Here is a 26,442-nt window from a genome sequence, read left to right on the forward strand (position 1 = left end):
ATCTCTGACCCTGCTAACATGAAAAAACAATACATTGTGGGTAATTTCACTCAGATTCATCACCCTGACTAGAAACCAAGTGGGATTCTAACAGGCCTACTGATGTCATCCAGACCACTCACAGTCAGAGAGACGGACAGAGAGAGACAAGACGAAATCAATCTACATAAGCCAGTTTTGGGTAAAGTGATGGCTGTGCAATCAGGCTAGTGTGTCTCTGGTTTGTATGAAGTTTGTTTTAGATCTTAATATCATGCAATTTAAATGGTATACAATTTGAAAGAAAATAAATATTCATATAAATTCATAGAAGCTTTTTCTTGGAAAAACAAAGGATGTGCAACCTTGCCAGTGTGTCTCTGGTTTGAATGAAGTTGGTTTCAGATCATTCTATCACACGGTTAAATACTATTGACTTTTAAAGAAAAGCAAAATGTATAGAAATTCTTAGAAGCCTTTTTTAATTAAAGTAAAGGCTGTGCAACCTTGCCAGTGTCTCTGGTTTGAATGTCGTTGGTTTTAGATCATTCTATCATGCAGTTTAAATGCTATAGAATGTATAAGAAAAGAACAAATCATAGAAATTCATAGAATCCTTTTCTTTTTCTTTTTTTTTAAACAAAGGCTGTGCAACCTTGCCAGTGTGTCTTGTGTCTTAGTTTGAAGTTGGTTTTAGATCTCTATTGTATGGATAAAGTAGTATTGAAGTTTACATTTAAAAAAGAATAAGAAAAAAATAAACCTTGTGCAACATCATACATGTTTTTTCCATCAGAGTTCAATCTTAGGTTAAATGAATGCACTGTTAAAGAGCTTTTGAGAGTTGAAGAGCCAAATGACAAATATCCAGTATGAAACTAACTTTACCACGGTGGGAATGAAGGGGTTTGGGGTGGTGGCCTGTAGGGGTTGGGGCTGCAGAGGAAGTGTGTGCATTTAACTTATTGAGTAACTTTTCCAAACAGGTCTTCTGTTTTAAATTTTTAATTTGCAATCTTTGGGAACTGTTCTTTCACTTTGAATTTGTCCCGTAGGCTGTGTAGATCATTGGGAAAAAATCCTAATTTAATCTATTTCGATTCCAGGCTCTTACATTTTCAACATTTTGTGTAGCCTTTCTTTTGGTACTATATATCAATAGCAGGCTTTGACCCTCTGTTCCTTCGATACACATCATGTGGCTCTGTGGTATTTTTGCTGATAAATCCAGTCATCCTCTCCTCCATTCCGCTTTCAAACCTGAATATCAATAAACCTTCAATTAATTAACCTCCAAAAGATATCTAGCGTACTACAGTACTGTTGTAGGTAGAATATACAACAATATTTGTAAAAGCCACATTCAGCACACATAATATATTTGTCATTTTCATTTTATTATAAAAAACAGTATTTGAGTCCACAGTTTGTGTTTTCTTTGTACAGTAAAAAATATTAAATAAAACTCCCAAAGTTCTGAGCAGAAAGATAAATCAAGAGGGTGGGGTTGGGTGCGGTTCGGGAGGAGGAGGGACAGCAATAACCTTCTGACGGGGCAGGAGGAGGGTGGGGTGATGGGGACCAGTGCATCGGAGCTCTGTGCTGGGGGGTTTCAAGTCCAGAGGGAGCAGCATTGGAGCGAGGAGGCAAAGAGAGACTTCTCACGTCTCTCCTCTTCCTCATTTCTGTGCAACACAGTTCATTAAGATCCATTCTCTCAGCTTCCCAGAACAGTAGCGTCCTGCACACTGGCGGATGCCCCCTTACACCCCACCCCCCCATGCTCGTAACGTTACAGGCATATAGGTACGTGCCTCCCCCACCACCTCCAGTGTCTTCAAAGGAAGGAGTGCGCACACATTCAAGGGTGAGGGCTTTCGTGTTTTTGAGAGGAATGTCCCTTCCAGTAATGATGTCCAATGGCTAGGGCATTTCAAATGTAGTGTCCATTGGCTCACTGAAACTCGCAGCAAGACCCTCAAACCACAAACACTGACATTTTATTCCAGGTTAGAGAAGCCCAACCTACGACATCGTAAGTGAAATGAAATAACCCCACCCCCCATTTCAACAGTCAATAACAAAAATATATTCTGTGTGAATTGTAGCAGTCTTAGGGTACAACCAACCAACAAACCGTCAAAAAATTAAAAAATAAATAAAGTAAAGCAAACCCAAACTTTTAAAAGGAAGATATGCATGATGTTTGGATTTCTAATAATAATAACAATAATAATAATAATCCGCATCACATCAGCAAAACTGATGACAGACTGATTCATGGAGAAAGAAAAATATACAATAAAAAAAGTCCATTGCATTAAATCATTTGCTCTTTAATTTTTCGCCACTTTTAAAATCTTAAAAACATTTCTTAAAAAAAGGCAAATACTCCCATTGTCCCCAACCCCAAAAAATATTACCTGTGTTTGTATTCTCTAAGGGAGAGATACCATCCCCCTCTTTGTACACAATTGGCAAAAAAATATATTAACAGCAATAACTTACCATTCATTTATTTTATTCATTCATCGACTTGTTGATTTATTGTTGCATCTCCCATAGGAAGTTCAGTTCAATGTATTTTTATTGAAAACATATTAAATAACATTAATAGTAAAAAAAAGAAAAGGCTAATAACACTGTCCTGGGTGCAGTAGTAGTCCTGCACAGCGCACATTGATGACACGCTACATGATGTCTAAGGTGTTGTGATTAATGTTCTGCCCGAGGTCCTGGCTGTTCCCAGACAGCATATCAGGTCCTCCAGGCCCGTGGAGACCGCCCATCCCACTGAGCTGAGACAGCATGGCGTTCTGGTCTGACCCAAACTGGTCCATAGAGTTCTGCTGTTGCTGCTGGGGCGGTTGTTGTTGAGAAGGGACCACCATACCAGGGTGGTGCTGGTTCAGATGGCCCGGGTGCGGGGAGCCCGTTTGGGTCTGTGGGGAGATGTGGTGAGGAGAGGGCTGGGGCTGCATGCGGGGGGAAGGGCTGGAATGCGGCGGCTGGGACTGGGGTCGCGGGGAGGGCTGGGGCGAGCGCACCTGGTTACTGAGGGACGTAGGCAGCGTTTGGCCTTGAAGGTGAGGGGACTGGGCCATCTGTTGTTGCTGCTGAGGGCTCATAGGACTACTGTGTTGGGCCGGCGAGCCCCCACCTAAATGCTGCTGCTGCTGTTGGAGCAGCCTCTGGTGAATAGCCTGCTGGAGGAGAGCTTGGGAGGATGGTGGCTGGGGGCCACCCTGGGGGGGCTGGGGGCCTTGCTGCTGCTGAGGGGGCCCACCTCCACCTGGCCCTCCATCACCCCCCTGGAGGCCTGCCATGGCATTCTGCTGCTGCTGCTGCTGCATCTGTAGGTGATGTTGGTGCTGGAGCCTCTGTTGGAGCACGGCCGCGGCCACTGTGCTTGGGTAACCCTGCTGCTGCTGCCCTGGCGGGGCTCCAGGCTGCTGCGGACCTCCAGGCTGGCCCTGCCCAGGCTGCCCCGGCTGCATGCCCGGCTGGCCCATGTAGCCCTGCTGCTGGGGGGGCTGGGGCTGCTGGAACTGGGCATGATTCCCCATCTGCTGTTGTTGTTGCTGTTGCTGCTGCTGTTGTTGTTGTTGTTGTTGTTGTTGGAGATGCCGTCTCATAAGTAGCTCTCTGAACTGGGGGTTGATGTTGGCCATCTGAGGCCCTCCCGGCTGGCCCTGCTGCATCCCTCCTTGCTGCTGTTGAAGTGCTGCCACTTGTTGCTGCTGTAAACCAGTCAGCATAGGCCTCCCCATCTGAGGCCCTCCCGGTTGGCCCTGCTGCATCCCTCCTTGTTGCTGCTGCTGCTGCTGCTGTTGTTGCTGCTGCTGCTGTTGTTGTTGTTGTTGCTGTTGTTGTTGTTGCTGTTGTTGTTGTTGCTGTTGTTGTTGTTGTAACTGCTGCTGTTGCTGGGCTTGCTGCAGCTGGGCCATGGAGGGCATGTTGACACCCTGACCCATGTGCATCCCTGCCTGACCGGCTCCTGCATTCACATTCACGTTGACCTGCTGGCTACCCATACCTCCAGGTACTCCAGCGGGACCAGGAACCGGCCCTCCGGGGGCTCCCGGGGCTCCAGGCGCCCCCTTGTACTTGGAGGCTCTCTGCTTGATGAAGGCAGCCATAAGCTGGGGGTTGGAGCGGAGGATGTTAAGGACCTGCTGCTGTTGGAGGGGTGAGCTGGGGGAGCGGAGGGTGCGAAGGAGCTCGTGGAGGGCAGCCTGGGGGAGGTTACCGCTCCCGGCCACACCACCCGGCACCCCCGCTACACCTTGCTGAACCATGCCTATTAAGCCGCTACGCGCCTGAGCTTGCTGCTGCTGCATTTGTTGTTGTTGTTGCTGCTGTTGTTGTTGTTGTTGTTGTTGCTGCTGCTGTGCCGCCACCATGCCTGGGTGACCCATCTGCCCCATCATAGCTTGCCTCTGCTGTGGGTTCTGAGGTGGCATGCCCTGCCCGGCCCACTGCTGTTGGGGGCTCTGGAGAGGAGGCCCCACCCCCGCCCTCTGCTGTTGGAGCTGTATCTGTGGGGGCAGCTGGCCCTGGGGGTTAGGCTGCTGAGGCTGCCCCTGCATGGGTCCGGCCCCAACCATCATTCCTGGAGGAGCCTGTTGTTGTTGTTGTTGTTGTTGCTGCTGCTGCTGTTGTTGTTGCTGCTGTTGTTGCTGCTGTTGTTGTTGTTGTTGTTGTTGCTGCTGTTGTTGTTGTTGTTGCTGCTGTTGTTGTTGTTGCTGCTCCATGTGGGCCCTGGCGGCCGCAGCAGCCTGAGCCTGGGGAGGCAGACCCTGGGCCCCCACCATGCCCACCCCGGGGTGGGCCATACCCATCTGGCCCTGGGGCTGCTGGTGGTGGGGGTGAGGGCCGGGGGGGATCATCCCAGCAGCCTGGGCTGCCTGCCTCTGCAGGGCCATCTTCCTCTGAGCGTCCGCCACTTGTTGGATCTTCATGGCGATCTCCACAGCGGCTGGAGGGGGACCCGACTGAGTTTGTTGCTGCTGTTGGGGCATGGAGGGCTGGCCTGGGTTGGGCTGCTGTTGGGGTGGCTGCTGCTGCGGTTGTTGCTGCTGCTGCTGCTGCTGAGGCGGCGTGGCTGGGCCTAGCCCTGGTTTGCCCTGGGACTGGGGGTGCGGGGAGGACCCTGGGGGTCGGTTGGCGTAAGGAGGCAGGCTGTTGGGGTGTTGCTGGAGCTGCTGTGGGTTGGGGGCCTGGTTCTGGTTCTGCTGTTGTTGTTGTTGTTGTTGCTGCTGGACCTGAGGGACCATCTGCTGTTGTTGTGGGGAGCTCATCATCCCCCCTCCTCCACCCTGCTGCATCGGCTGGAACTGATGGTGGTGGTGCTGGGGGGGCATCCCGCCTTGCTGTTGGAGCTGCTGCTGCTGCTGTTGTTGCTGCTGCTGCTGTTGCTGCTGATGTTGCTGCTGCTGTTGATGTTGCTGCTGCTGCTGCTGTAGCTGCTGTTGTTGTTGTTGTTGTTGGGGTCCAGGACCACCCCCACCTCCCATCCCTTGCTGGGGGCCTGGAGGTAGGTTGGGTTGGGTGGGGGTCTGTGGCGTCGGGGGTTGAGTCCCACCTGACGTGGGAGTACTGGGGGCCGTGGTGCCGTTGTTCCCCCCAGGTGATGGAAGTCCTCCGACAGCTCCCCCTCCGTTGCCACAGGCAGGCTGGCCCACCCTCTGCATGCTGGCCATCCTCCTGCGCAGCATCTGGGCCTGTTGGAGCCGGTGCTGGAGCTGCTGCTGCCTCAGCTTGTGCTTGATGTTGAGGCAGAAGGGCACGGGGCACTTGTTCTCCTGGCAGTGCTTGGCGTGGTAGCAGCACAGGGCGATCAGCTGCTTGCAGATGGGGCAGCCGCCGTTGGTCTTGCGCTTGCAGCCCTTGGTGTGCTGGACCACGCGCTTCATCTTCTGGCAGGACGGCAGGGAGCAGTTGGCGTTGCGGCACTGGCAGGCGTGGACCAGGGACTGGATGCAGCGCTGGATGCTGAGGCGGCGTGAGTCCCCGGGGCTCTGAGTGGCTGCCGCTGCCTGGTTGTTGCTCTCGTCGTCCAGACCCAGACCCAGCTTCTCCATCTTGTGTTCGTGGCCCTTAGTGTTATAGCAGGTGATACACAGGTCGTAGTCCTGAGAGAGAAGAAGGCGGTGGGGGGGTCAGAGAAAGGGAGAGTGTGAGAACAGCCCAATCACAATTGTATTACACTTCAGTAATAAGGCATGGTCTAACTACTGTCTTATTCAAACTTATTCCAGGTTAAACCTAAAAAAATCTTGAACAAAACAACCTTGAATATAAACAGTGAAGGAGCAATAACATCCCTACCCACCCCATAATGAGCCTCTCTGTATACCACTCCTCTACCATCATACACCATTCCTACTCCCCCTCCATCCATATCCCTCCCTCCACTCCTCCCCCCCTTCACCTCGCAGACGGTGCAGTGGAAGCGTGTCTCCACATGGTGTTTGCACTCGTTGCAGGTGTAGACGAAGCGGTCCTGGCTCTGGTTGTGCAGCTCCACCAGCATGCACATGGAGCTCCACTTGGCCCTGCGCAGGGAGGAGAACTCCAGGTGCTTGTCCCGGGCTAGGGTCAGGAAGGCGTCGCGCCCGTCCATCAGGTCACAGGCCATCAGGCCGTCCGGGTCCGTGATGGGCGGTAAGGAGTTGGCGGTGGGGGCAGCGATCAGGCGGATCACAAAGAACACCTGGAGGAGGGTAAAAGAGGATGAGGATTAGTAGTGATAGAGTGAGAGAGAGAGAGAGAGAGTGAGTGAGTGAGTGAGTGAGTGAGTGAGTGAGTGAGTGAGTGAGTGAGTGAGTGAGTGAGTGAGTGAGTGAGTGAGTGAGTGAGTGAGTGAGTGAGTGAGTGAGTGAGTGAGTGAGTGAGTGAGTGAGTGAGTGAGTGAGTTGGTGTGTGTGTCAATGGTTAGAAGTTGTAGTAGAAGCTGTGGCCTTTTTGTGACCTTAAAGCACAAACAAGACATTATGTTATTCTAAACAGCTACTGACTAAGTGGCAGTTGAACATTCACACTAACAACTGGGAGCAAAGTGTGTGACTGGCTTCATGTGCATAAGTTTCAAATCAAATCAAATCAAATACCTCCTTGTGTTTCTCCATGGTGGCGTAGAGCTTCTGTGATAGGTCGTTGGACACGTTGGGCATCCCAGGTTTCTTCTTATTGGCTCGGATCAGGCTGCTGCTCTTGTTTTTGCTCGTCTTCTTACTGTTCTTCTTTTTGGCATTCTTGCTGTCGCCTTTTGTAGCCTGTGTGTGTGTGTGTTGGGGGGAAGGAGAAATCTATTTAAAATCTACTTCAATACATTTTAGTCCCCTTTCAGCCATTCAGGGTGAAGGACCCAATTAGGTTAAATACCTCCCTTATGCACTGCAGTGCCTGAAACAAATGCAGTTCCCCAAACAGCTAATCCCTCATGTCATTTCTGAGGATGAATAATGAATACCCACACACACAAGTTTTTCCTGCATAGAGAATATCTGGGTGGCCCGACTGAAAGTTTTTTTCTACCTGCCTTAGGAGAAAATGCAAAGAATTGCCCAAAAAAAACATTTTGTTTAAAAGGTCCTGTACTTATTCCCTCAGATGTGATTTCATGCCAGGGAGGATACGAGGCAGCCGTAGCCAGCAGAGGAACAAGAGACCTCACACACACACACATACACATACACACACACCCCGCCCCCCCATATTCTGGTGCTTACACTCACATCTATGCTCTCGCTGGAGGTGCTGTTCTCCTCCTTCTTCCTCTCCTCCTCCTCCTGCTCCAGCTCCTTGATGCTCTCCTCCAACACGTTAGGCCAGAAGTCCCCCTCAAAGTATGGCAGCTCACTGGCACTGGTCAGGCGGTCCTCTGTGGCCTGCTTGAAGACATCCTGAAAACAGCCAGAAAAGTGATGAGTGTGCATGGAGGCTTCAAAATAATTAGTGGCATACTATTTCTTCATGACAGTAATATGTGAGCAAGACAAAGGAATTTGACATCCCTGTCCCTGACACCCCTGTGCAATAATAAACACCAATTCACTCTCATTTGCGCACGCACACACGACACTCACACGACACTCACTTTGTAGTCGTGCACAATACGCTCAGCTACTGCTTTGTCCAGCATCCGTTTGTACCACTCCTGTAATCTCTTAGGTTTGGGGATCTTCTGGTCCACAGGGTGACAGTGGAAGATGTAGTCATCCCCTTCACTGGGGGGACACGCCCAGATGTGACCCGTCGTATATCTGAGCAGGGAGAGGATGGGTTAATAAAGTCAGTCCCGCAAAATGGAAATAAAAGTTACTTCAAGGTTGTTACAAATCAACTACAACTATACGTATATTGTGGAATTTGCAACAAACCCTTCTATTACATTACACAGTAGTTATGAGATAGTTTGTAGTGATAATGTTTTGGTGAGGCCATTTAAGGACCTCAGGTTTTTAGGGTCTTTCTTGTCTCTTACCCCAATTTCTTGACGTACTCCAGGTACCCTATGAGAATCTCATGGTAGACCCCCGTTCGGAGGTGTCTGGGCTGGAAGAAGTGCACGCTGTCTAGGTAAGAGATGTACACCCGTCTCTGATTGGGCGGAGGGCAGTCTGATCCGTACTCCTGCACGTGCATGCCGAAGAAACAAACGTCTGCCCCATCGATGTCCTCAAACGCAAACAGGGCTTTCGTCCTGTAAGGGAAGGATTCCGACATCTCCCCAGTGTCCACAAACCTGAAGGGATTTGAAGGAGAGTGTGAACAAAACAAACACAGATTAAACACACTGTCCACTTTGGGAATCTTCTGCCAGAAAATGTTTTGCCTCCACATTAATCTATGGGGTCTAACTCCACTACAGTCAACACTACATCTTTCTGTTGCTAATATTCAACCGTTTTAAAATATCACTACTCCAGTGTGCCCTCTGACCCTCACCTGGACTTCATGCCCGGCTTGACCTCCACCACTTTGTCGGAGACATGGACCACTCGGATGGTGACATCACCAGACTCCGGATGGTTCTGCCGTCTGAGGTAGTCATTCACGCGCCCCTCCAGGTAACTGCCCAACTTAGTCTGGGGGAGTCCTGGGAAACAGAGAGATAGATAGAAAAGAGAGGGAGAACGAGAGAGAGAGAGAGAGAGAGAGAAGGAAACGTGGAAGGAAGAAAGGAGATGAGAGATATCTTTTAGAGAGGACAGGTCACATGGTTGGGGTAAAAGCCAGCTCAGTTTCAAGGGGTGGGGGAGTTAGATGGTTAGGGGTATTTCTGTAAAGCCGCTCAGAGCAGATGATTTCACTACCATGGCCTTGTGACATTAAAGACGCTATTTGGGCATTTAGCTGTCAAACAAAAGGATACGTCGGTAGCAAATACTGACTGGAATGATCTGGAGTGATTCAATTGTCTCTGGAGTCAGTCTGAGACACTGTCAACCTGTCGATCAAAGCCTAAAATACCCTGATGGCTTTGTCAGAAGGCTTTTCTAGCAGGGTCAATTAAGACTACACATCTGCTGTGAACACTTTAGAGAATACATCCAACAGGAGGTGACAGGGGGGAGACTGTGTCTGACTATATACAGTATTAGGACATTTCCCTACAGGTTCCACCCATTCTTGACAGTCCATTGATTGTGCTCATCGTGTCACAGTCGGGTCCACTGTGTTACACATCGGCCTACCTGCAGCTCTCTAAAGCCCACCTTCAATGAGAGTGGGGACAATGGGGGGGGGGGGGGGGGTAATAACTGCTGCAAGACGAAGGATTGAGACGTACAAAAAAACGTGACAGGTGTCGAAGAGCTTATACAGTACAGTAGGCTTGAGAATGGCCCGTCACTTTGGGGGAAAAAAAAGATCTGTGAGAGCAAATATGACATGAAAAAGGGAATCAAAAGGACATTAAAAAAAGATTGCATCCAGCATCCATGAGCCTGGGTGAACCACCAAGGTGTAAACAACGATCTGTAAGCCCATGACCCCCATAAAATGACTGAGGCTCGTTTTGTCATTGGCCTTCAGTGTGTACAGGCCCTGGAGAAAGCGAAATCAAACCACAGCGGACTCTGGCAGCGGCAAATATTGTCTGAGGAATGGCTTCTGTAATGAAAAAATAGGGTTTGTTACAAGGTACATTTTCATTGGGGGGGGGGGGGGGGGGGGAGATACGTAAGGACGGGTTTCAGTAATGATAAAACAAGAAAGGGAAGAAAAAGGCTAAATGTGTTTTCTGATCCACTTGTCCTCGCCAGTTTGTGTGAGGTTCTAAGGGCGTGTGGACTTAGACCAGACCGCCACCGAGGAGGAAGAAAAATAGGAAATTATTTTGAAAACTAAATGTCAACAGAAACATAACGATTGACCACAAACTGAAAAAAAAGGAAAACAAATATGATTAAAAACCTTAAAATTCCAAATGTGTTTTGCTCTTCACAGGACAGCATTGCAGTATTGTTCTACTGGTGGTGTGTGGGTTTAGGAGATGAGTATGTGTCAGTTACAGCACCAAAGGAAAGAAGGGATAAAGGTTAAGATAGAGAAAAAGCTGAACGACGACAAGAGGGGAGGGTGGGAGGACAAACACGGACGGACACCCCAATGAGTTATGACTGTAGATGAGCGCCCCCCGGTGGTTCACTTACTCCACTTACTTTTGGCCGCGTATTTGTTCTCTTTTCGTGTCTTATTGGCCTTTTTAAGGCAGTTGTCACACACAAAGCTGTGGACAGAGAGGGGGGGAAAAAAGATTTATTTCAATACGTCAACTCATTCATGTATGTGTACTATCATACATCTTAACCATGATTGACCGATTTATTTATTTTCTGATCAGGAAAAACTTGTGGCACTAGTACATGGCATATAAGTAACCGGCAAACCATAATAAAAGATCAAATGTGTAACCTTGACAACCGTGTACCTTGAACCATACAAGGCTGTGTTTTCATATCAGTATCACCTCTGTTCTAAAGTGGTCATACTAGAGGAAGATGTAAAGAATGTGTACAGCGGTTGGCTCACCCTGCAGGCCATATGGTGTCATTATGCAAGACACAGATCTGGTGCATTTTACGACCACAATCAGTACACTCTACAAGCCTACGGATAGAGAGAGAGGGAGAAACAGAGAGGTGGACAAAGAAGGAGAGAGATGGAGTCACGAGTTAATGATACCATGTGTCACACGTGGGAATACATTCTTTTCCCTGCAGGAGACTCAAGAAACCGGATATCTGAAGCACAAATGACAATGACTTAAACAGATCCTACTGTCGCTTTGACCTTCAATCTAACAACGAAAAGTTGCAGGATATCAACAATGAAATATTTAGCATTATTACAAAGGTAGAAGGAGGCCAACAATCCAAATCTCACATGATCTCAAACATTATCTAAGGTTTTCATGCAATTGTTCCACATGTAAATCATATGGTTTTCAAGTACTTTAAAGAATAAATCAAACATAATAGGAAGTGAACAGCGGACTTACAACTCAGGGTCTAGTGTATCATTCTTCTTCCTCGCAAACTGATCTTTGCTGATGGACCTGTGAGGGAGGAGGGGAGAGAGAGGCCCAGCAGTGGGGGGTGTCAGAACAGTCAGACCCAATCTAAACGCCATCTTTGGGCCATAAATCCATCCATCAATTCACAGAAGAAATAACAATGGAGGCCTCTCAGCCTCTCTGAGGCTTTCTACAGGCTGGGGATTCCAACATCAATGCATGTCCCCATTCCAGAGAATGGAAACGGAATTTCAGAATGGAACTTTTTTTAAATCATGCATAAACGGAACACTAGAGGCTTTCAGTCTGAATAGAGAATGTGAGTTTCACAGAAGAGAGAAAAGGCTGAGAGAGGTAGAAATGGTAGGAGAGCAGAAGAGAACGCAGAGGGCAGTTGAGGTAAACTGCTGCCTTCAGAGGTAGAGAAGAGAGACAAATATATTCTATCTATTCTATCAGAGACTCATCACAATAGATCTCACAGGGAGAGACAGTAAAAGAGAGAGACATTGAGTAATGACAGAGTCCCATTAAAGAGATTAAGAATTTCTAAACATTTCAAATCAATGAAATCCCATGAATAACTTATTGTGGGAATTTATTTATTGAAAACGAAACATTGGCTAACATCTCAGCTTATTCATCAAGATGAGCATTCGAGTAGACGTGTCAGTATTAAGATGGAGGAGGTTACGGAGATGGGGAGGTGGCGGGTGGGGGGGGGGGCTGGTACTCACGTCTGAGGCTGCAAGGGGTCGTCGCCCAGGGATACACTCTCGCCCTGGATTTCGTTGAAACACTTCTCACAGAAGTGGTACCTGTCAGCAATAAGCCCATATTTTGGTGAACTACACCGTTCGCCAACAGCACAGCCAATCACAGAGAAGGCACGAGGAAGCAGCCACCAATCAGGGCAGGACAGGGCGGGCACACGGGAGAGGCAGAGGGCAAGGTAGGTCGTCGCCAGGTAGCAGCCAATCATGATGCAGGATTTTTGTGTGGGCGGGTGTTTGATTTTGCAAGTAAATTTTGGAGTGGATGATTGGTCACACCAAAGCAGGCCAATGCAGACACCACAAGCATTAAAAAAGGAGGGAGAGAAGGGAAGATGGGGGAAGGGGGAAGGGAGGGCAAAATGAATATTAAAAAAGCGTGAAATAAATCGTTACAGGTCAGACGAGGACAATGGAGGGATGGAGAGGAGGAGGGGGACAAGAGGAGAGAGGGATGGTAGGAGAATGAGAACAACATCCAGTAGGAGACAGAGAGGCGAGGCAAAGCACAGATTAGCGTCAAAGACATCCAGTGGGCAAAAACAACATTACAGTCGAACGGTAACAGGAGAGTCCACTAGGGGTCAGGGGGAGAGGAGGGAGGGGGGGGGGGGGGGGGAGGCTCACAAAATAAAGGGTGGATGAAGAAAAACAAGTAGTGGTGCAACAGAGACCCATCATCCTTTCAGTCCATGTATAAAGAGGGTACCTTTCTTGTTCTATCACACAGAGGAAGTTAGTTAACGTATGACGTGTATGTATATGATAGGTAACCTGTGATACTTGTGTGTCACTTCAATTCAATGTGTGCTGCAGATGTGAAGCACTAATGTCCTAAGTCTGATCATCCATGTGTGGTCTATCCATTCCCTAAATAATCAGAAGTATCAATCCAATCTGAATCAATCAATTATGCATTAAGTGTGTTTATAAGCCGTTAAGTGTAAGTGTTTATAAGCCATTAAGTGTAAGTGTTTGTGTTTGTTAAATGGTAATGTATGGGTTAGAATCCATCAAGATAAGGAACCCGCTTTATAAATGACGTAAATGAAAATCAAAATGGTGAGCGATGAAAAATTGAAATGGTGGCAGGGTAACCGTTGAAAGCCAAATTAAAACTGTACTCATCTGTGATTGAACAATGCTATACTTAAGATCATATCAGTGTGCACAATATCACAATAATAATCACTCATTCGTCATTTTGTGATGTGTGTGTGTGTGTGTGTGTGTGTGTGTGAGTGTGTATCTGTGTGTTCACGCTCCTTACCTGTTCTGGTAACTAAAAAAAGCAGCGTCTCGTGGGATGGTGCATAACTGTTTCCCATAGCAGCATAGAGTTTGGGGGGAAAACTCAAGCTGCAAAACAGCAATTAAGACGGGACGGAGAGAGAAAAAACAGGAAGAAGGGTGAAAAGATGAAGACCATAATTGATTAACTCAAAACAGAAAATTATGGATTTGTAGAAGTGGTGCAAGCTGTGCCTCATCGATGATGTTATACACACTCATTCATCCAGGTGAGTGCACACACTTACACACACACACACACACACACACACACACACACACACACACACACACACACACACTCACCTTCCTTCCACAGCAGTAGCCCATGCCCTGCATGACAGGGTCGATCTCTGCCTCGAACACTTCGGCCAACTTGGAGCAGTACTTGTAGACGCGCGACGTCTTGCGGTTGTACAGCCAGGCGTTGTTGAACATGAGCCAGATGTCATCCACGTACTGCCAGGGCTCCTGGTACTGGCCCGTGTCCAGCTTCCGCTTGATGGTGGACAGGTCCATGGGGTTCTTCACTATGTCAAAGTAGTCCTGAGGTGGGGGGGGGGGGCAAGTGCAGGTACCAGGAGGGGTATGGTTCAGTTGGAAAGAAGGGTGGGGGGAGAGAGAGAATGGGTGGGTTTGGTCACCGATGCAGGTGAGGGGATGTAGAGAAGACCATCGTCATCATCATTGAAGTTGTGGAGTCGTAGTAAAGGTTGTCGTCGTCATCCAGGTGGGACCAGAGCAGGGGAGAGAAGAGGGGGTGCAGGGGGACAATGTTGAGGGATGCATAGAGGTCCACGTGCAGACAGAATGACATGACACATTCTCCCCTTCAGCACTCAACTTTGCACCATTTCTAGTCTAGGCTACACCCATGGGGACAAGGACACGGAACAAGGGCCTGAACATGGGATGGTCAGACCTGTACCGCCCCGTCCCCTTTTGGCCCCGACATTCAACTTGTCCCCGGCATCGACACTAGAGTGAGGTAGAACGACATCCTAGATCTACATCCTAGTTATCTGCTAATACAAAGTAAAGCAATGTAATGCACCATCTACAGCACTGTACAGTGCTTGTGTTACAAGACAGTGAGCCTACTACTCTGGTACAACTGCTACTACAGAGGGTCTGAAAGGCCCAGAGAGCGTTTCCAGGACATCTACTGTAGGGGATCACGGTGCAAAGTTGAGGTGAACAGAGCAATACCAACAGACAGATAGTCATAGAAACTGTACACACGCTTGTACTGGCAGCATGGCGGTTGGCATTAATGTGAATGGCCAGAGCGTGAATGGCAACAAGGCACAGTCAAAGCCAAGAGCACTAAGTCAAAGAGGGCAGGACAGCAAGGACAAGGGAGGGGTCAGAGGTCAGAGTGAAGGGTCCCTGTCCTGTCTCCAGGGCAACGCCAGACCAGGAAGTGGATGCTTCACTCTGACCAACAGGTCACATGATGGCCAAGTGATGCACGTATAAAACATGAAGAATAGTATTTTGGAACAGTCCAATATTGTCACTTATTAAAAGTCTATGGGCACTGTTGGTATGAGTGCACAGGAAATCGTTGATTGTGTCATCATAAACAAATAAATGGTAGGGCATTAGACCAACAGATAAGCTCAGAAGCAGTTGCCTATATGTTGAACCCCCCCACATGGCACTTATGGGTCCAGGCCAATTAAATATTACATTTACATAGATATAACTAATAGGGTATCATACCAGGTAGGCCAGATGCATCACTAGGGTCATGGGGAGGTTACTGGGGTGGAGAAGTGTGCCAATAACCACTGTAACATGTCATGATACTGTATGACTTGGGTCAGAAATGGAGGCTGCTCCATCCAATCAATGCAAGCGAGCGGTGTGAATGTTATTCACTTGGTTAAAATCACAGATGATGTGAGAGATTGGACTGCTAACTAAAGCAGTTGTCTTCAACTCATGCCCATTCTGAAGCAGAGTGGATACAGTAATTGGCACACCTCTACACACAACCCACAATCAACTCCAACACAACAATAATTACTGGCGAGGAACTGTCTAGGAAGCTCGTACTATGAATAGGCATATGTGAGAAAAACTTAAATAACAAACTAAAATAAAAAAATAATAAAAAAATCATATTTATATTAAAAAAAATAAAAAAATAAAAAAGCCTGGAAGCATCAACAAATGCAATTAACAGAAAGCAGTATAAATGATAAAAGAAAGCAATGGGCTATGAACATTTTTGGCCACTTTAACTATTATTTTCCCCTTCAGGGCCTGTTCATTGAAATGCAGAACGGTGATGTGGTGCTGATAAAATGGTTGCTTATATTTGGGGCTTTGATGTGCCATGAAAGGCAGAAACACAAACAGCCATTAACAAGACCCAGGGGGCCGACAGCCTGAATGACCAGGGCCCACAGACTCCACTACTGGTCATCTTCATACTTCACAACAAACAAAACCTGACCACTAGAACGTATTATCCACAAGCTAATCGTTTTAAACAATTTGTCTATGTTTCTTTCAAATGTGCAACTGAAAATATGTAGTTTGTTAATTAATACTAATAATAATAATAAGTGTTCATTAATTATGTGTTATTCAAAAATAGTATTTCCAGTGGGGATTGAACCAGCGTTGATTCACTGGTTGCTGTTTCCAGGGTTACTAGGTAAAAAGTGTTCTGAACAAAGTAAAAGAATAATGTTCATAGCATTGCTTTGTTTTATCCAGTGAACAATGATTTGTGTAGGGTAAGAGAATTAGAAAGAAGCAAGCATGAGCTGGCACGCGCACGCACGCACACGCACACACACACACACACACACACACACACCTTCCAAAGTACCTGTAGTACAACCAACTGACCTATGCTTGATGTACAATATACACTACCTGAGCAGATACATAACACACTTATACATTCAAGACAGGAGCATTCATCTTTCATATTCATCACACACACACACACGATGGGAGTGAGGATGGAGAGAGAGAGAGAGGGATGAAAGAAAAAGGAAAAATGACAAAAGAGAGAGAAAAGGGTGAAAACTAAAAGGAACAGGTTTTTAAGGAGGGCAGCAAAATGGAAGCCAGCGCAGTCCCTTACCAGGTTAGTTTTGTTACTAGTTCGAATACGTACGGGTATTCCCAGTAACTGGGGGTCCACAGGCTGACGGAAGGGAAGGGACTCAGGGTCCTGGCGGTACAGAGCCTCCAGGGTGGGCATCAGAGCCTGCCTCAGCTCCTCTGGCTTGAAGACTGGAACAGGGGGGAGAGAGAGAAAGAAAGAGAGAACAAGTGTAATAAAGAGGATGAGAAAGAGAGGGAAATAGATGAGAGATGGGGAAAGAAGTGGGAACAGCGGGTAACAATGTTAAAGTGGTCTGTCAGTCGACGCTTAATAATGGATGTTACTGGATTTCAAAACCATAGATCTGTACACCATGTCAACATTACACTAGTCAAATCAGTGTGGAGGAAGACTGTTTGACAATAAGGACGTCTATGACTCCTGGGTAGGCTAAAGGACTAGGGGCAGTAGGGGGTCTTACTTTTCCTCTTGTTCTGAGCACTGGCGGGGGAGCTGTTTGTGCCTGACGACCCAGAACTCTCCTCTTCCTCTTTAGGCTCAATCTTCACCTCCGGCTTCCTGTCTTCGCCCGTCGTCTTCCTGTCTTCACTCGATGATGTTGATGAGGACGACGACGTGTCCATAGGCTCACCTTTGCAACCGTCACCTGAAGGCTTTTCCTTCTTAATCTGGGAAAGGAATCATGTCAAAAGGTCATTTAAAACACCTGGCCTAGATCCAAATACAGATGTACTGTAAGAGAACCTGAAAAAAACATTTGGGTCACTCACCTCTGGTTTCTCCTCAGACTTGATGTCCGCCTGTCCCTTGCCCATCTTCCCCGAGGCTTTGCCCTCTCCCTGGTCCTCCATCTCCTCCTCGTCCTGCTGCTGCTTCACCTCCACCTTGGGCTCGGCTGGGGCAGAGGCAGGGGCGTCGGGTGCCGTCAGCTGAGAGCTGGGGTCTGCACTGCTCACTGAGGCTGGAGTAGAGGCCTGGCCGTCGGCTGTCAGAGACGACTTCTGAGACAGCTGGGAGGAGGGGGAGAGAGAGAGAGAGGTGAGAGAGAGAGAGAGAGAGAGAGAGAGAGAGGTGAGACCGGAACAGCAGAGGAATAGCCAACGAAAGCAAGTGAAAGTATTAACAGACAAGAAATTGAGAAATGGCCAAACATGGTGCAAGAAAAAATAACAGCACAGGAACAGACCAAGAAGCCTGGGAAGAACAAGTGGGCTACTGACAGGATTAGGAATCTCGATCAGGAATAGCAGGATAAACTACTCACTGGAGTCCTCGGGTGCTGAGTTGGCACATGTGCATTCTGGGTAGGCACAGATTGAGCCTGCCCCGCCAGGGGGCCTCCAGCAGCTCCTCCTCCATGTGACTGCTGCTGTAGCTGATTGGCTTTCTCAGAGTTCATCCCTTGACCCATTGGTTGAGGCTGTGTCGCTTGCTGCTGCTGCTGCTGTTGTTGTTGTTGTTGTTGTTGTTGCTGCTGCTGTTGTTGTTGTTGTTGTTGTTGTTGTTGCTGCTGCTGCTGCTGTTGCTGTGGAGGGGGGAGCTGGGGCGGGTTAGGCGTGTGTGGCTGCGGCGTCTGTGAGCCTGGTAGACCCTGCGGAGGCGTCTGGTGTGGCGTGGGCGTGAGGCTGGGTGCGGGCGAGGGGGAGTTCTGTCTGTTGGGAGGGCAGTGGGGGTGCGAGTTGGGCTGGGAGGAGTTGGCGGATGTGGGCAGGTTGGAGGGAGGACCTCCCCCTACACTACTAGGCCCCATGGAGCCTACAGGGGCACCTTGTCCTGCGTTGGAGCTTGGCTGGGCTGCAGGGCTGCTGACTGGGAGCGAGGGAGGCGTGGGCATCTGGGCCTGCTGGAGGAGACCAGAGAGGAGAGCATTAGAGCCTACACACAAGCTGCAAACATATGTGACAACTACCTTCAATCAATTATCTCTATACTCAACTGGTTTAAATCCAATACACATTCTCCCAGCAGGTTTTTCATGCAAGTTGACAAAAATATCAAAGTAGTTTCGATGAAATAATAATATGAAAGAAGAGCTTGGCTTGTGGAAGTACACAGTCACCATCAATCAACATAGTATTAGCATCATGCAGGTTTTTGAATCTTTACCTGTGCCATGCCTCCTTGTTGCCCTGACTGGTTCATGCCGACTGGACCAGAACCAAGCCCAGGACTGGACCCAGGGAACTGTCCTGGAGGGAGGTACTGGTTCTGGAGCTGGGCCACGTTGGGCTGGCCCATCCTCGTTGGCCCCATACCCATCTGAGAAACACACAGAGCAAATGGAGAGATTATGTAACTTGTAAAGACACCGTGGGGTATGATTAACTGGCACAGCAGCATATTTTGCCACCACAGATAGATATTGTACATGTTCAGACATGTTCGTCATAGATATTGAACTGTGTTCTCAGTCTTTACTGTAACTGATCGTGGAGCTCTGTCATATTGCTCCTCATAGGATTACTAACCTGATTTAGGGGTGCACCGAGGGGGAGGGGAGGGGTTGACCTCTGACCTAATGACTGCATCCCCATCTGACCAAACTGGTTCATCCCTGTAGAGAGAGAGACAGAGAGAGAGACTGAGTGCAAAGGACAAACACACACAAAAACACACACAACCACAACCAGTGATTTCTGATGACCGCATGCAGGACTGTAGTGAGAGTTCACCTGTAGGGTTCTGCATCCTGTTGACCATCTGATTGGGCCCAGTGGGTCGGACCATGGAGGGGTCGGAGTGAGGACCATCTGAGAGAGATGAGGAGCAGACAGGTTATCTATCTGCAGCAATTTAACATTAGTGGCTCCACTCACACAAACTGGAGGGGGGAGCCAAGCATTATTCTCACCTATCTGAAAGACTATACTAGGTATTGAAGTGTGTGTGAGTGTGTGTTTACTGTCATGTGTACTCACTGGGGGGCTGTCCAGGGGCCAGAGGTGGCTGGCCCATCCCAGGAGGCACCTGTGGCAGGCCAGAGGGGGGCATGCCAGGCTGGTTGGGCATCATGCCCTGCTTCTGTAACCGTGTCCGCCTTTTCTCCTCAAGCTCCTTCTGGATCTTATAGATCTTCTCTGCCAGAAGGTGGTAGTACTCAGCCTGAGAGATGAGGAAATTAAAAAAGCATCTTTTACTCTCATGTAATTGGTTGTGGTACGCTTTGCAAACATTTATTCAAACCACTGTATTCTGTGTGCGTGTTGGGGGGGGGGGTCGGCTCTCACCCTGCTGTTGGCTGACTCGTACATGTCCCCCTCGACTTTGCGTGCGTAGGCCACCAGGTTCTCCATGCGCCGGTCCTTCAACGCAGCCGGGTCCGGGGTGGGGAAGATGGCCTGCACACTGCTCACCCAGCACACGGATAAAGAGATACAGAGAGATAAGCCAAAAGGACAGGGGTATCCCTGCCTCACACCAATTAGTAATTGTATGGTGCAGCCCAGAGTCATATCCAGAGTCTGGCCAACTGAAATTGATATTGGGGTAAAATGATATATCCGTTAGTACAGTCAGAACAAATTGTTTGGAGTTTCAAGGACTGCTATTACTCAATATAAGATCATATTTGATGCAATAAGTCGATACAGCCATAGAATGATGTGATGTGCAACAGCACCGTAGTATGTTTCATTGAAACTGCTGTGGCCCAACTCTCTCTCCATGACTCTGGTGCAGTCAGGGCACACTCACAGCTTGTGGACGAGGTGGTTGCGCAGGTCCTGGGTGATGTCCTCATGCCAGTTCTTCCTCATGCCCGCTGCCGAGGGAGGGGTCGCTGTGGGCATTGAGGCCAGGCTGCCCAACCCGCCATCGTTCATCAAACTGAGGGGAGAGAGAAGGGAGGACAGAGAAAGAAAGAGACGGACAGACAAATATGGAAGACGACAAGCTGTTAGCCATCACATTCATTTCCCTAAATAAATGTCAACTCAAGGTGTAGGGTACCTTAGTTGATGCGTGTGCAAGAATGTTTGAAGTCTGACAGCAGGTAAACACACTCAATTGACATTTGACAGATCCAGGGCCAGTGTTGGTGTGGACTGCTGAACCATCATTTCAGTGAGAGAATGTTAGCATGTTACGTACCTCTGTGCGTTCATGTTGTTGTGCAGCATGGCGTCTGAGAGCAGGTTGGACTGACTGGGCGGTTGCACCCCCACTCCTCCATTCACCCCCATGGGGTTCCCTGGTTGGAAAAGAAAGGGAGAGGACATTCACAACCACTTCATTTTAAGGGTAACATTTAGAAGTTAGATCATTGCTATTATTATTATTCCTCCCCTCAACTTGTACCAACCCCCCCGAATTGTTCAAAGATGTTTCATAGTGGAGGACACACACACACACACACACACACACACACACACACACACACACACACGATTGTGCTCTGAGGCCGCCCACTCACCCATGGCATTGAGGGACCTCATTCCAGGCTGTCCCTGCAGCCCCTGGTTGGGCAGGTTGGACTGAGGGCTCTGCTGGGGCATCTGGTTGCCCTGGTAGGTGAGACCCAGGGCGGCGTAAGCCCGCTCGATGGAGCTGGGGTCAATCTGGCTGGGGGGATTGAGGTTAGGGGTGCTGGGCTGACCCCCTGGTACTGACCCGAGAGAGCTGCCCAGGCCGAGGCCCACCCCTGCACTGCTTAGGAGAGCTGTGCAGGTAAAAGAGGGAGAGAGAGAATAGAGAAGAGAGAGAAGGAAAGAATGTGAGGAAATAATCATCATAAGCACATAAGACCCAACACTGAGAACACACACTAAACCTAACATGTGCATGAAATTAAACTGTACGAGTGAGACTAGAACTAGTGTTTATCCAACAGGAGGGCATCCTTAATCGATGACATATGATCTGTCAAACAACGTATGTATGATCTGTCAAACAATGTACATCTAACATAACAAGGTAAACTCTCTCACACACACACACACACACACTCACACTGCTGGTTCCTCTTGTCTCCAGCATTCTTGAGCGGCAGGCAGACAGGACAGTCATGCCGTGTGCAGTTCTTCCAGTGGGAGATGATCTGTCGCGACGAGGCACAGTGCGCCACTGTAAAGAGGAGAGAGAGAGAGAGAGAGAGAGAGAGAGAGATGATGGACCATGCAGCACAATGAAACGTTGTCCCGGTGGAGAGCTAAATGTGAGCAGCGGGGAGGGAACCCCGACAGTAAAAGCGAGGGAAGCCTCTCAGCCAGCCAGAGGCAGGGTAGCTAACTCCCAACCGTGGCTGAAACAGAAAGCAAACCAAGGGGGAGAGAAACCAGCCAGAGGCAGGGTAGCTAACTCCCAAACGTGGCTGAAACAGAACGCAAACCAACGGGGAGAGAAACCAAAAGAAAAAAGTAAAAAGACAAGAGAGAGATGCAAAAAGGTGTAAAAAAAAAAAAAAAAAGGGAATTCCCCACCACCAGCTGAGCATTCATCGTCAGCCCCGCTGGCTAAATAAAAGGTTGAACAACTGGACAAGAGAAGGACACAACTCACCCTGGCAGGACTTGCCGGCCTGGCAGTGGGTCATGTGATTGAGGACGTTCTTCATGGTGCGGCAGTGGGGCAGGTTGCACTGGCGCACCTCCCCGTTGGCCTGCTCCCGCCGCTGGCACTTGTGGGCGTGGAGCAGGAGCACGAGCTGCTGCTGGATCAGCTTGCGCTTCTCCGGGTCGGCCGTAGGGGGTGCCACCCCGGGACCCGCCCCAATGGCGCCGAGGCCAGCCTGGACTCCGGCCGCACCCACTACTCCGCCTAAGGACGCGGCGCCTACCGCTGAGGCCTGCTGAGAGGCCTGGAGACAGAGAGGATAGCCAGGTAAGAGAGAGGAGACAGAGAGGAGGTTAGCCAGGGAAGAGAGAGGAGACAGAGAGGAGGATAGCCAGGTAAGAGAGGAGACAGAGAGGAGGTTAGCCAGGGAAGAGAGAGGAGACAGAGAGGAGGTTATCCAGGGAAGAGAGAGGAGACAGAGAGGAGGTTAGCCAGGGAAGAGAGAGGAGACGGAGAGCAGGTTAGCCATGTAAAAGAGAGACAGAGAGCAGGTTAGCCATGTAAAAGAGAGACAGAGAGCAGGTTAGCCATGTAAAAGAGAGACAGAGAGCAGGTTAGCCAGGGAAGAGAGAGGAGACAGAGAGGAGGTTAGCCAGGGAAGAGAGAGGAGACAGAGAGGAGGTTAGCCAGGGAAGAGAGGAGACAAGTTAACAAGAGGGGAGAGGATGTGCAAGAGAGGAGAGCGAAGGAGGAGCTTAAACTGGAGACATAAACAGGGGCGAAGACACAGCAGAAGAAGTTGACAAAGCGGGAAAAGTCAAAGGCATAAAGACGTGGATGGGGTGTAATAGCAAAGACTTGAGACAAACCAACTCTACATGCAGGATTTGGTCTCCTGTATATCATAACACAGCATTTACACAAAGCTATAGGGCGCTTTATGTCGTAACAGTTACACAGATGCATGCAGAGAATGAGACAGATAGAGACAGATTGATAGAGAGCCATTTCCCTCACCATCCCAGCCATGCCCTGTACGGGCGCTGTCTTCTTGTCCAGGCTGAACTGAGCAAGGCTGTTGGGCAGACCTGCCTTGTTCTGGAGCTGTGGGCCCAGCCCAGCACCACCCAGACCCTGGCCTGCAGACTGGCCATACGGACCACCATAGGGGCCCGTGTTTGCCATCATATTCATCTGAGGAAAAAGAGAAGGAAGGGAGATGGAGAGAAAAGAAGGGAGAAATCAGGTGAGAGGGTGTCAGGTTTACCGTCATTCCGTTGACCTTTTATCATCAATGCACCTGGAATCATCCCCGTCCCTACCAGCCGTTTCAGTCAACAGCAAATCAGCTGGTCAGACAACTCCTGTAAAAGGTTACCAATTTCTTTCCACTATTGTGGGCACCATACTGTAAAAATTCATGCAGCCACAGCAACTCACAAGTCATAAATGGCCATAAACTTTCTAGCCAAAATACAGACATTGATTATATCAAATGCACATTGATACATCTTACAATGCAATATCTTTCATACTGAATATCTTTCACTTTTTCTGCTATTCAAGTCAGCCAGACTATAACGGAACCGGTCTTGCCTGTCTGATAAGACCTGAAGTGGTGACTTCTTGGGACTTAAGACAAGCAAAATCAACTTCAGCAAATAACACCCTGATAACACAAAGCCTCTTCCATTGCCCCTAGACATCCAGCCTTGTGACAACACCGGTGACAACTGATAAGATTAGTATCTTTACAGCACCAACAAATAAGCATAAGACCTTAACAGCACCGACATACAAAAGACCCAGTTATTTTCATAGCAATGTCAAGTACCTTTGTAAGAATGTGCCTATGACAATGTGATAGCTGGAAAGCAGCAGCCACAATAACAGGGTAAAAGGTCAATGGATCTGCTCTGGCGGCATCACCGAAATACTTGCATGAGGCACTTAACGCATTAAGTCATGTCTTGCTAATTCCGTCCCTTGAGTTCCCCAGAATTTGATTTCCATTCAGAGCAATCTGTGTGTCAATCAAGTCAGCTAATGTGACCTTTTTTTTTTTTAAACAGCCATTTTACTGTTGTCCAGAGTCCCCACCCTACTGATTGAGACAGGATAGTAGAGTGCACACCAAGCCCAGCCCGGAGCAACCTTGCAGCAACGCCAACACATAATCAATCCTACTCCTGTAATCATCAAGGAACACCAGACCATTCTAGAACACAACTGACTAGAACCTCCTACCTTGTTCAGTGCTCCAGGTTGCTGAGGCCTCATCCCGGCCGGTCCACCCATCTGCTGCCCCCCCTGCTGCAGGGTCTCAGCCAGCAGGTTACTGTTACTCCCCATCCCAGGGTTCCCTGTGTACCCCATCCTGGGCGAGCCGTTCATCACCTGCCCCCCCATCATGCCCTGGGGCGTAGGCCCCTGCTGCTGTCCATTGTTGCCCTTCTGGGCCATCATGGCCCTGTTCAGTCCTCCCACCATGCCCGCCTGCTGCATTAGGCCAGCCTGCTGGGGCGATGGGTGTTGCTGCTGGGGACCGAGGCCCTGGGGACCAGGCCCCCCGGGGGAAGCGTTCATGTTGCCCAGGAGGCCCCCCATAGGGGCCCCTCCGCCTGGGCTGTTGGTGGCCCCCTGCTGAGAAGGAGCTCCAGCCCGGAGGAGTTCGGAGAGCTGTTTGTGTTTGGCGGCGGCATCCTGGCCTCCTCCCACTCCCATTCCTCCTCCCATGCTGGCGTGCAGCTGGCTGAGGTCTCCTCCGTTGACCAGGCCCAGCTCCGACGAATTGATGAGCTCATCAGGGAGGTCATGCTCCAGGTCAAAAAGTGAACCGAAATCTAGGATGAGAAGGGAAAGTAGTAGAGAGATCATGGTTAGTGTGGTATTCTGAAGTGGGTTTTAAAAGCAGCGAACAGTAGTGGGCGTTTGTCCTTTGAAGATCCAGGCAAATTAATTAAAAACTTTTTCAGAAGCATCATTGAAATTTGTTCAAGAAAGAAACTCAACTATCTAAAGAACACTACAGAATAATCTCTCCCCTATCTGGAGCCTGGAGCCAGTGCAGCAGCAGCTCCCTCCCAGAGCCGAGCTTCCTCCCCTGGGCATGAGTTTGTGGTTTGATGGGGTGCCAAACATGGAGAGTAGATGAGGTAGGGTCAAGGTGCTAAACCACAGAGGAGTAAATACTGACAGAACAGGTGTGTACAGTACAGTACGTCTGTATGGGGAAAAACTCTAGGCTGGGTCTCTCTCTACAACGTCGGAGAGAGAGCAGGTCTTGTGCTCTTTCTCAGCAGCATCTTGCAGATCCACTTCCATTCCCTCTGAATGAAGCAGCACTCAGTCACACAAGAACATTAACTTTTAGTGCACTGAAGATGCCAAACTCTTTTATGACGACATTTGGCATGCAAACACCTCTGGATTTAACACTTCATAAACAGGAGGCAAGTGGCCTGTTTACGGCAGCAGGTTGAGGAGGTTTGCTTGGCAGCGACTGAACAATGCCAGAGGCTAACAGCATCTTGCACACAGTCTAACCTCTTGCCATCTCCTACTTAAGAGCAGCAGCAGAGTGCAGCCATCTTAGAAATAACATCCCTGAAGCAAATCAGAACTGATCTACTGCACACATCGGCTGTGCATCAAACGTGCAACTATGCATCCCAACTCAGGCATCATATGAACGTCAGAGTCACAGGTGTGTGTGTGTTCATCTACTCAAGTTTCTATACCACCATCACTACAGGAGCGCCCTGGCCATTCCTCTGTCCTGCATGGTTCCAGCAGTACAGGCAGTCTTCAGAACAGGCATGCAACACACAGACGTAGCACTGTCAAACCTCCCATCACATCTGCACTAGTGTCATTAATGACAGAAAACAAGCCCTCTGCATTCACCGATTTCAACTCATATCAATTTGTATCCCTTGACACTCCTGGACGAACACTACACAAACTTTGGGTTGTGAGCTCATATGCTCTGGGGGGACCATGTTTACGTTAAGGTGGTTAACACACAGCAGCGACCCTACCTTCAGTACCAAGCTGAAACAGTGACTGATGGCTCAAACATTCATCAACTAGACTAGAGCTACTATTGGTCCACACAAGACTCAGCCAGGCAGTGATGCCTCAGACTCCTGTCACAACGGGAGGCAACCCACAGAAGCCATTTAATGGGCTGACTGACATGCCTATTCCAACAGCCACCATTTCCCCAGCACCCCTGCCGCCTTACCCCTCACAGGCTGGTTGAAGTGCAGATGCGGAGTGCAGAAAGCAATCAG

The 26,442-nt window shown here is 48.9% G+C and overlaps 1 protein-coding gene across 7 annotated transcripts in view; it reads right to left on the reverse strand.

Moving 5' to 3' along the window:
• Positions 1 to 1,292: 1,292 nt before the first annotated feature.
• ep300b (EP300 lysine acetyltransferase b) overlaps positions 1,293 to 26,442 on the reverse strand; it is a 28,691-nt gene continuing 3,541 nt past the window's right edge. The window contains exons 2-30 of one of the 7 annotated variants that reach the window (XM_083676861.1): positions 24,395 to 24,990; positions 23,165 to 23,341; positions 22,154 to 22,451; positions 21,605 to 21,718; positions 21,069 to 21,314; positions 20,747 to 20,846; positions 20,351 to 20,482; positions 19,885 to 20,002; positions 19,576 to 19,759; positions 19,330 to 19,407; positions 19,126 to 19,211; positions 18,764 to 18,916; positions 17,922 to 18,500; positions 17,428 to 17,667; positions 17,118 to 17,325; positions 16,706 to 16,824; positions 13,873 to 14,112; positions 13,547 to 13,635; positions 12,241 to 12,321; positions 11,489 to 11,545; positions 11,020 to 11,097; positions 10,641 to 10,717; positions 8,932 to 9,082; positions 8,468 to 8,728; positions 8,081 to 8,246; positions 7,713 to 7,886; positions 7,092 to 7,256; positions 6,413 to 6,694; positions 1,293 to 6,113 (exon numbers count right to left, since the gene is read on the reverse strand). In XM_083676861.1, coding sequence (XP_083532987.1) covers positions 2,670 to 6,113; positions 6,413 to 6,694; positions 7,092 to 7,256; positions 7,713 to 7,886; positions 8,081 to 8,246; positions 8,468 to 8,728; positions 8,932 to 9,082; positions 10,641 to 10,717; positions 11,020 to 11,097; positions 11,489 to 11,545; positions 12,241 to 12,321; positions 13,547 to 13,635; positions 13,873 to 14,112; positions 16,706 to 16,824; positions 17,118 to 17,325; positions 17,428 to 17,667; positions 17,922 to 18,500; positions 18,764 to 18,916; positions 19,126 to 19,211; positions 19,330 to 19,407; positions 19,576 to 19,759; positions 19,885 to 20,002; positions 20,351 to 20,482; positions 20,747 to 20,846; positions 21,069 to 21,314; positions 21,605 to 21,718; positions 22,154 to 22,451; positions 23,165 to 23,341; positions 24,395 to 24,990 — 8,693 coding nt within the window. In that variant the 3' untranslated portion in view covers positions 1,293 to 2,669. Of the gene's footprint in view, positions 6,114 to 6,412; positions 6,695 to 7,091; positions 7,257 to 7,712; positions 7,887 to 8,080; positions 8,247 to 8,467; positions 8,729 to 8,931; positions 9,083 to 10,640; positions 10,718 to 11,019; positions 11,098 to 11,488; positions 11,546 to 12,240; positions 12,322 to 13,546; positions 13,636 to 13,872; positions 14,113 to 16,672; positions 16,825 to 17,117; positions 17,326 to 17,427; positions 17,668 to 17,921; positions 18,501 to 18,763; positions 18,917 to 19,125; positions 19,212 to 19,329; positions 19,408 to 19,575; positions 19,760 to 19,884; positions 20,003 to 20,350; positions 20,483 to 20,746; positions 20,847 to 21,068; positions 21,315 to 21,604; positions 21,719 to 22,153; positions 22,452 to 23,164; positions 23,342 to 24,394; positions 24,991 to 26,442 lie in introns of all 7 variants that reach the window. The other 6 variants (XM_083676859.1, XM_083676857.1, XM_083676863.1 and 3 more) reach the window with 6 other exon arrangements.

Source organism: Argentina silus (assembly GCF_951799395.1).
Source record: "Argentina silus genome assembly, chromosome: 9".
Lineage (NCBI taxonomy): Eukaryota > Metazoa > Chordata > Actinopteri > Argentiniformes > Argentinidae > Argentina > Argentina silus.